The sequence below is a fragment of the Rhyacophila brunnea genome, unplaced genomic scaffold, assembly GCF_057557595.1.
Source record: "Rhyacophila brunnea isolate RB1 unplaced genomic scaffold, BYU_Rbru_1.0 scaffold_9, whole genome shotgun sequence".
Taxonomy (NCBI): domain Eukaryota; kingdom Metazoa; phylum Arthropoda; class Insecta; order Trichoptera; family Rhyacophilidae; genus Rhyacophila; species Rhyacophila brunnea.
Window position 1 is genome coordinate 38,485,518 of NW_028233361.1, and position 10,187 is coordinate 38,495,704.

A 10,187-nucleotide genomic window follows, 5' to 3' on the forward strand; every position below is an offset into this window, starting at 1 on the left:
AGAGAAAAGGTTATCCACTTGTCGTACTTAAAATGTTATTTGTTTTGATTAAATTAATTTAACGGCCTTTCAAAAATAATATGCCAAAATCACCCAATGTCAGCCACCATGTGCCTATCTCCAGCCTTTTGTGTTCCTAAAGTCAACCTAAGTCGATAGATATCCAGCAGGGTACATTTTCCATGAAATTAAACTAAATATTTAGGTATGTGCAGTCACAACAGTAGTAATTTTATTTTCATCTACATAGTTAGCAGACAGATATGGCAAGTAAATTTGTTAGAAGCAACTTCCACATAAGGTATACCCCGTTTTTGGGTACACTTGAGATGATACCATCTTGGACAGATGTCGCAGCCAACATTTTTGAGATCATCATCGTCCACATCACTGATTAAATCTTCTTCACATCCATTACATGAAATTTTAGATTGTGTAGATGTTACTTTTAATTTTTTTTTAGTTTCTCTAATCTTTCGTCCTACGATCTGGTGTTTGGTGATGTTTCTTTTTCGTTGCACTTGTTCTTCCTTTCTTTTCACTCGTTCTTTTATTTTTGTAGCCTGTTCTTCTTTTCTTTTTTTTATAGCTTCCTGCCTTTCAATCCTCTTCTCTACCAGTGCCTGTTTTATTCCTTCTTTTTTGTTCATGTAGTTCTTCCAAGCATCAGATGAAATTGCCATCGGCATCTGATCTCCTGGTTTCAATTTTCTTTTTCCAAATTGCAAACATTTTGGAGTAAACAGGTGATTTTTGAAGAAAGGAGATATTCCTCTTGTCATTTTATTGGGTGCGCATGACAAAGGTGTTGCGGGCAATGACGAAGGTGGGGTATTTCCAGACTTTGTAATAATTGAGGCAGGGCTTGAGAGAGGAGAGAAATTTAAATTGTTTATCATGTCCAGTGATTCAATAGCATCGTCAAGATTAGGTAAAAATGAATTATTTTCGGTATCTTCTTGGTTGGGGTTTATTATTCTTTCAGTAATTTGGAATTCGTCTGTTACATAGCCTGAAGTTGAGGGTTGAGGGTCAGCATCTACTTCCAGAACGCCACTGGATTTTAAAATGTAGTTTCCAATAGTGACAACACTATTGTCTGCTACATTGAAAGAAGTTTCGATAATTTCGATAACACGAAGTGCATCTATATGTTCATCTTCTAATTGTTTTTTTAAGCTTTTGATTATGTTTTGTGCCGTTATTATTTGTTCTCGGCTAAAAGTAACCGCACCTCCAGGAGTCATTTGTTCATTCCTGTTGGTGTTTTCGGCACGCTCTAATGTATTTTGAATACACTTGGTGTAGTCGACAGCATCAGGGTTAAACGGGAAAAGCCCACATTTTCTAAAACCATTCTTAATAATTTCCGTCATATCATTTTTTAGGACTTGGTTCAATAACGGACAAAAGGTGCTCTTAGATAATACTGAATTAAAATTTTCTGGATTTCCTTGCCATTCTCTAACAGTTTTTCGCCATTCGACTTTGAGAGGCCGGAAAACGCTAACATCTGCTGGTTGCATTAAGTGAGTCGTGTTTGGAGGCAGTGCATACAGAATGATTTGATTGTCATTACAGAATTTGTTGAGTTCAAGAGTAAGATGGGATTTATGCCCATCTACCAACAAGAGTACCGGTTTTGGTACAGAGTTTTTTTCCAACCACACATTCACTGCATTGGCCACATATTCAAAGAATATTTCACTTCTCATCCATCCAGTCTCCGAACGACCAAGAAACCACCCATCGGGCATACTTTCAATTACGTCTCGCGGCGGCCGAACATATGGAAAGACGACCATCGGTTGTAACGTGTCACCTGCCGCTGTAAAGACTAATAATACCGTTATAGTCTCTTTTTCATTCCCGGCTTGGATTTCATAAACATTTTTCCAGCCTTTTGGGGCGATAACTTTTCCGGTTTTTGGGCAAACACTAAAACTGGTTTCATCGCCATTTAGAATTCTTCTTGGGTCTTCCAAAAGGTCGATAGCTTTTATATCATTCAAGTATTTTTTAAGATCATAAAACCATTTACGAATGTATTCTTCTGTAACAACTGCTCTACCCTTACTAATTCCTTCCGGAACACGCTCATTCAATATTGGGTGTCTCTTAATAAACAGGTCGTACCATTTTCTTCCAGGCCGGTCATTAGTAAACGGGTTTGGCCGTTTATCATCTTTCATAATTTTTTGAACTGTATTCAACAGATCATCTTTTTTTCTTGAAAATCCACATTTGGACAATTCTGATAACCATTGCACCAACGACTCTTCTTCCTCTTTGCTTAATGTGGTATCTCGACCCATATTTTTATTTTCAGCAACTCTGCCGTGGAGACGATCTTGTAGAGTTCCTCTCGGAACTCCATATTTTCTGCTGGCTTCTCTAATGCTGACTTGATCTCCCCTTATTGCTTGGAGTGCATCTTCAATTTTGCTCCTGTCATATTGTAGAAGAGGTCTTCTATACCCATTCGGCATGATCCTCTTCTCTTTCGGCATGACGAACTTAGTTATGTGAATACCTTGAACAAAAATATAACACTGAATCCATTGATCAAGCCATTAAAAGAGTATAAGCACGTTGACGGCCGACATTTGGAGCATTAATTTCCTAAAGTCAGCCACGTCTACCCCAAAACAAAATGAGGCGGCTGACCTTTGGTATTTTTCTTTAAATTATTATGTTTGTGTATGTACGATCAAATTGGAAAGATAGAGAACACTACTACATACTTAGATTCCAGATTTGAAAGAACTGACTCATAGCCAAAGGTCAGCCCCCATGGTTGACTTTAGGATGCTCTAACAAAATATGTTCCTAAAGTCAGCCACCACAAAATTGCAAAAATCAAGCATAATAACCGTCAATTAAATGCTTGAAAACAAGGAAAAACAATCACCAAAACGTAAAATAACACTTAACTCAACAATATAAGTAAAATTGAGGGTTTTTGAACTTACTTGGAAATGGTTGTCAACTGCAAATTTATTAGTAGCACGAGGAAGAATGGCACAGGTCTTCACTTGTTTGAAAGCAACGGCTGAATATAGGGACAGAAAATAAGTTACAACTGCCATTTTGAAACCATGTTTGGTTCATTGGATACTAGTTCATAAACGTTCTCATAGATGGTGATACAATGCATAATTTTCTTATTATTTCACGAAATGATGAAAGAGGCTGACATTAGGCACAGGCTGACTATAGGAGCGTCCACCCTACGCGTGATATTGCATTCAATGATTTATATCAGCTTTTTTTTCAATTTTACCAACATGTTAATACCCCCCCCCCCCCCTACACATTGTAGTTATCTGGGCTAGGTACTAGGGGATAGGGCTAGCCCCCTATTGGTAAAATTATTATTAATGATAATAATAATAGTGTAACTGTTAACAGCATGACGTAGCGTACCTATTCAAAAAATCAACCGCGTGTCCTTCAAACGTTTCGCGTGCCAGAGATTGCGAAAAACTGGCATAGATAATCCGCTAACTGGAATCCAGTTAGAATCTAATTCTAACGAAATGTTTGGAATGTAAACTAGGTACAAACTAACGTTGGTTTATCTTCATATGAGATAATATATAGCTACACAATTATTACAAGCTCTATGTGGGTAGGTACTTATGTGTTGTATGTTATATTTCGGGTTGTAATATCTTGTTAAACTAATTTTTCATCAACCCGACGCTGTAATAGATACCGACAATGTGAGTACCTAGGTAGTACCTATTTCAAATTATTCCGGTAACATGATTGCATTAAATTAGGACAATAAAATGCGGTAAACACTACACTACATACGTTCAGTTTTACCTCTAAACAGTAGTTCATGAAATATCGTAATAGCTCTTGAGAATGGCCTCTGCAATGAGCCCGAAATCCAAAAATCTATTACCAAAATACCTATATAAATACCAACTTAAATTTCTCCCCAAAATTGATGACTTGATGCAGCAAAAATCCATGTGTTTGGGAATTCATTTCAAAATAATTTAGGAGTTCGGTTTCTACCGCACTCGTCGCCAATCGGCGAGCGGCAGTCGAGGTGTGAGCACGGCAATTTGTTTTGTGATGGCGTCGGAGGAATATATTCTCATATCGTGTAAAGGTGACTAAAAAACGTTATGCATGTATTCGAAATAGAAAACATGTCAATATACTATTATTATTACAAATATAACAATAAACATAACACTAAATGGACGCATGTTGAATTTTTATGACAAATTATGTTTCGTTTGACACGCGTCATTTGCACAATCCGCACGTCGCATACTTGCGATCTTTTTAGACCATGCCTCAGCTAAGGTATAGCCTTAAATCACAAAATATTCCGTGACCACCTAATGAAACGAAAGCAGCTTTTTTAATTTTTTTGTTCAACGCTATTCTAAATAGTAAACATGGTATAACAAGTTTCCGTTATTTTTATTTCTCCAAAATAAGAAAGATATCACTCGGAGAAATTTTATAAACAATGCGGTTATCTACAATAATAATTGTTAACACACCGCATTCCAAGTGCACCCGATTATAATAATATAAGACGTGTTAACTGTGCTATTTTACGACATTAGTGGGTCTATTCTATACACAAGGCAGCTACCGACGGTAGTTTATCATTTATTTATGTAATGTGGCGGTTAATTGTTACAATAAGTTAACCGTCTAAGCATCTGGTAAAAAGTGCTATGTTTGAACAGCCTCTCTCTTGGCTGTGTTAACTTTTAGAGCGAGATACACAGTTTTGATGGTTAACTTTATTGTAACAATTATAATAAATATGCAGGGCTCGAAATGGAACGGAACGCACCGGAGCGCCGTTCCGGCCCGTGAAATTATCGCTCCGTCTCGTGGAAAAAATATGTTGACCGTCTGAGTTAAATAGGCCATAGAATAGAAAATCTGACACACTTATTTTTATAAAATACACATACGATTTGATGACTATGTAAATATCTTCAGAAAATTTGATGAGCGCTCCGGTTCGTAAACTTTTCCATTTCGAGCGCTGTAAATATGACAAACTGCCGTCGATAGCCGCCTTGTGTATAGAATAGAGTATAGACGCACTGACAGCTCGCTGTTGACGCGTTCATGGCCGGGATAATTAATTGCTTGAATACGACATATTACCAAATTATCTTTTACTTTTTTATTGATTTAGGAGTTATGTGATAAGTTCGCTGGTTTGCAGATTTTTTTTTATTAGAACATGAATGTGTGACCTGTGGCCTTATGAATGAATGAAAAATTTGTGGAATCGTTAGCATTTCAATAAGATAATATTTTCTTCATCGTTAAACTTAATGTAATCTTAAAATATCAAAATAATTAATAATTACGAAAATAAGTCGCCAAAACGTACATATGCAATAGAACAGAGATGTTAATGTAGCTTCAAGGGATGAAAGTGTGACCAAAAAGAATCTCTGGGATCTCTTAACTTTTATGCAAACTCTCAGGACTATGAAGATTGGCTGTATTTTTTGCATACCAAAATAACAATTACCTAGAATAAGATTTAACATAGGCAATAAAACTAATTTGTGAAGGTTCTACTTATTTGCCGAAAACCAAATGATATCTTTTAATGCTTTCGAATCTGATTGACATTTTTGAAAACCATTTGAACCAGGGCTCGAAATGGACCGGAACGCACGGAGCGCCGTTCCTGTTCGTGAAATCGGTAAAATTATCGCTCCGTCTCGTGGAATAAATAATTTAACTAATAATCTGAGCTGGATAGGCCGTATAATAGAAAATCTAACACACTTATTTTTATGAAAAAAAAACACATAAACTTTGATAACTTTACTATGTAAAAATCTTCAGAAAACTGTCGAGCGCTCCGGTTCTTAAATTTTTCCATTTCGAGCGCTGATTTGGACGTAAAAGATTTTTTTAAATGAAAAACCGAAAAATTGACTGGAAAGCTAACGAAAAAAGGTTTCGACTTGGATTGACATTACAATTTGTTTTTTTTTAATTTTTGGCACCGATGCACAAGCATAAAAAGGCTCGCAACCCCTACCCAATACTGATCAACTTGCTGCCCCAGTAAGTCGATTAATTTGACCACAATGATCACCCATGTCCACCTCTTAGTGACTGTTGATTTTAGATATTATGCTTTTTAAAATATGAACAATGACCTGATTTCTCTGGCGAATCAACTTCATAATGAATAACTGAGTTTGCAAAAAAATGAGGGTTAACTGACTTCACCTTTTATATCCAGCTATTGTTTCCATTTAAGGCTGCTGTTGTCTATAACTGATGGCCGTGGTGTATATGCTTGGAGAGAATTATTATTCATATGGTAATGCCAGTTAGCTGGGACACTATGTTAACATTGTATGCAAATGAGAGAATATTTATAAACCTATTGCATAATAAAAGTAGTTGAAAAGGTTTTTCACTTATTTAGTGCTAACACCGCGACAGGCGCGTTTGCGTAAGTTTGCCATTAGATATAATTAACATGATATTTAAATGTGGTAATTAAATATTAAGATTGTGCTCATTCACTGTGGACTAGTTAATTACTATTTAATTACCACAATCTAATGCCGACACAGCAGCCGTGTTGTCAGCACTGTATGAGTTAATGAAAATAGACGAAGGTTACGAGGTTGAATTTTTTTCACTGCGCTGAGGAAACGCCCTTACATGCAAAAATTGTAAAGCCACTTACAGATTTGACTCACTTGCACCAAACAATGAATAGTCTTAATTGCTTTACGGAAGGTCAAAAACTATTTACGTGTCAAACCAATGCTTATTTAGCTAAAAGCAAATATGTTAAACAACAGGGATGGAGCTTAAATGTATGAAAGTAAAGCTGACAAAAAAGGACCAATGATCTACCTATAAATTTTCACATAAACTCGGAAGAGTCAGAAGAGAATTAATTGTTTGTTGCAAATGGCACGTATAACCAACTGCATCCCGGTTCAGTGATTTTTTATAGGGAAACCACAGAAGGCCCCAGCCGGAATGATTGGTTGAAAGCCTATCCGTCATATCTTGCCATAATAGACTATCTTGACGCATCAGAATTTTTCCACGGCACCCAAAGCTACACAAAAAAGCAACCTTATTGATTTTCAATGAGTGATGAGCAAAATATTGGCATTTAAATGGTTTTAAAACATTTAAGTCTCGTATCAACACCCACAATGGTCAAGTAGCGTACGCGTTAGCTTATAATGTCACAAATACACATATTGTTTTACAATTTCTGTTTGGAGTCAAGAGGTTGAGCAAGTGGCCAACATTCATTTCTCGTAAAAACAAAAATCTGTTAATACAAACCTCCACTTTGTGAAGGCCCGCATTATGATCTTATTCGTGTCTGGAAATTTGTACGTATGCAGTTCGCCGTATCACACTTCACCGTGAAATGTTGTATCGGAAATATCTGGTAGTATATTAAAGACCATCCAACCTCTTTGGGTCGAATAGTATTGACATAAAATTCATATCTAAATAAAACACGGTTCTTGTCGGTTTACAGGAAGCCAGCGGCAAACAAATTTTGAAAATAGCCGATATACTGGATTATTTGTCAGGTTAGGTTAGGTCATCATTCTTGAATTTTGCCAAAATCGGCTATGAAAATTGAATTAATGTTCATATTGAATCTAATAAAATTGGAGACCGTATAGTATAGTCATCTCTTTCCGATAGAATGGCGAACTGTGCTATGGTGAAATGTTTTACGTACAATTTGCATGTAACCGATCTTATTAGGATCGGACATGGTCAAAAAAGTCTCATATCAGCGAAAATATTGGAATATTCTAAAGCGCATATTTTGGAAAGCTTTGCTTTAAGGCAGTGGTTCCCAAAGTTGACTGGGCTCTGACCCATCTAACAAAAATTTCCAATCTTGGGACCCACCTCTTAGCTGTCTTAGAGAAAAGAGGGCATAAATATTGGTAATGCTCAGATTCCCTAGTGGCGAGTCGTGGAACTACTTAATGCTGTCTTATTTGTTCTAATTGAAATAAAAAAATATTTTTTATAAGTGTTACCAATATGAATGCAAGACTGTTGAAATAAGAAACACAACTTAAATAAAAAAAATATTACTAAAATACCTACACCTGCAAGGTTTTTTTACAAAGTTATTTCTATGGGAAGGATGTATTTGTTTCTTATTTTTCTTCATTACAGTTTTAGCATCAACTTCAACTTTAGTTACTTTTAATCGCAGTGAGTTTGATATATCCAATTTATTTCGGTATTTAGTTTTAATGTTAACCATAGCCGAAAATCCGACCTCACATAGATATGAGGTAGTAAAGAGGAGGACTTTCATAGCTTCATCGAACAGGCAAGGATAATTATCAGCAACTGAGAGCCAGAATTTCGTTAACTGTTTACGATTGAAACTATTTTTCAGTGACGTATCTTCTGATAAATCAATGAGTTCTTCACTTGCTTTTGTTTACATACTAGTTGGTAAGTCGTCTTGAATTTTTTTTTAGGAATTATAAATAGCTGAAAAAAATATCAAATTTATCACTTCCTATTTTTTAAAATTCATGTATTCAGTGGCGAGGGCCCACTCAATATTCGCTCGCGACCCATAGTTTGGGAAACCATGCTTTAAGGTAATAGATAAATAAAAAGTATATTTTTTCAATATTGAAACTTTATTATTTCATAAATACCAAGTTCTAAAAATCAGTTGTATCAAGTACAATAAGTGGTAAAAATTATCTAAAAAAGATTATACATATTATAGATTAATAAATTGGAATGTTCAATATTGCTTGGGCTGTTTATATTTTACATAAGACATAATATTACAACAATAATAATCAAAGCAATTATTATCATTATGGAAAAATGGCAGCCGTTAAAATAGTAAAAGTTAAATAAGAATACATTATTAAATACAAAATAAATACTACAGAAATATTGGCAATAATAAATCAAAGATTATGACATTCTTTTGATCTGAAAATCTAAATTATACAGATTGAAAAATTTACAAATCTCCAAGCCTTGTTTACTCATAAAAAGAATGCTCACATATTTTTATTTACAAATTATTGTAAATATAAATCTACTATTGTCTATGGTGAAATAATATTGGCATCTGTCATAACATTCAAATTTTGAAGGGAAACAAAGAAATTGGTGTTGCTAGTTACTATGTATATAGCATTAAACATACAAGCTACATCAGAAATATTGTATTGTTTTTTTATACACTAATATATCCATTATAAACTTTGAAGTTCAACATATTATAAATCACCATAAGACAACAATACAGTAAAAAAAAAATGAATTTCATGAAATAATTACAAACTCAGGCTTGTGTATCTATTATTCGTTGAATACTTATATATTAAAGTAATACTTATAAATCATACAGGTTTTAATTTAACTTTACCATTTAAAAAAAATAAGTACGTATTTATTTACAGACAAATCATTTTGAAGGCATTTTGTCATTTTGAACAAAGTAATAGGTCGAATTTTATAATAATATTTTTTATTAGTTACAATAGGAATAATAATGTATAATAATATATTATGGAAAATATTTCAATAGAATTTTAGAAAACAAATGTACATTTTTTTACAATTTTCTATATTTGAATTGACATTTAATGCTGATATATTCGTTAGTTTTATAAAGAAGAAAATTCAGTCAAATTTTATATGTATTGTTGATAGACATTTTAAATTCCGAGACAGACTTAAAAGACACGATTTAAAAGTAAAATGGGGCAGTAAGTAGTAAGGTACCGCAAAAATCAGTTACTTGATTCGATTCATTTGAATGACCACAATGTGGCTAGATTTGAATTTGTGGTTCTTTTTGTTTTGGCAATAAAAAAAATCGCATTAGGTTTCAATTGATGACGATTGAAATCATACACAGGAAAAAGATGATATTAGCATAAATGAAAATATACTCCTAATTTGTCTGTTTCTCGGAATTCAAGTCTCTATATATCCAGTACAAGTCTGTTATTTGTCCAATCCCCGGTGTAATAAGTCATATCTACACAATACTCTTACACAGATGTTAAATAAATATGCTTTAGATTGATGTAAACTTTGCTACATTTAAAATAAATAATGAAAGACGTAGTTATTTTATTCTACTAATTTTTACCCATACATTTCACAATTCGAAATTC

The 10,187-nt window shown here is 34.2% G+C and overlaps 1 protein-coding gene across 1 annotated transcript; it reads right to left on the reverse strand.

Moving 5' to 3' along the window:
- Positions 1–200: 200 nt before the first annotated feature.
- LOC147063610 (uncharacterized) lies at positions 201–3,234 on the reverse strand. Its single transcript, XM_085959506.1, has 2 exons — positions 2,973–3,234; positions 201–2,533 (listed from the first exon to the last, which is right to left on the reverse strand). The coding sequence occupies exon 2, from the start codon at positions 2,508–2,510 to the stop codon at positions 243–245; it is 2,268 nt and encodes a 755-aa protein (XP_085815632.1). The 5' UTR covers positions 2,511–2,533; positions 2,973–3,234; the 3' UTR covers positions 201–242.
- Positions 3,235–10,187: the final 6,953 nt, after the last annotated feature.

Excerpts from the sequence above, each read along its gene's own strand:
- LOC147063610 (XM_085959506.1), bottom strand. The coding sequence starts at position 2,510 with ATGCCGAAAGAGAAGAGGATCATGCCGAATGGGTATAGAAGACCTCTT.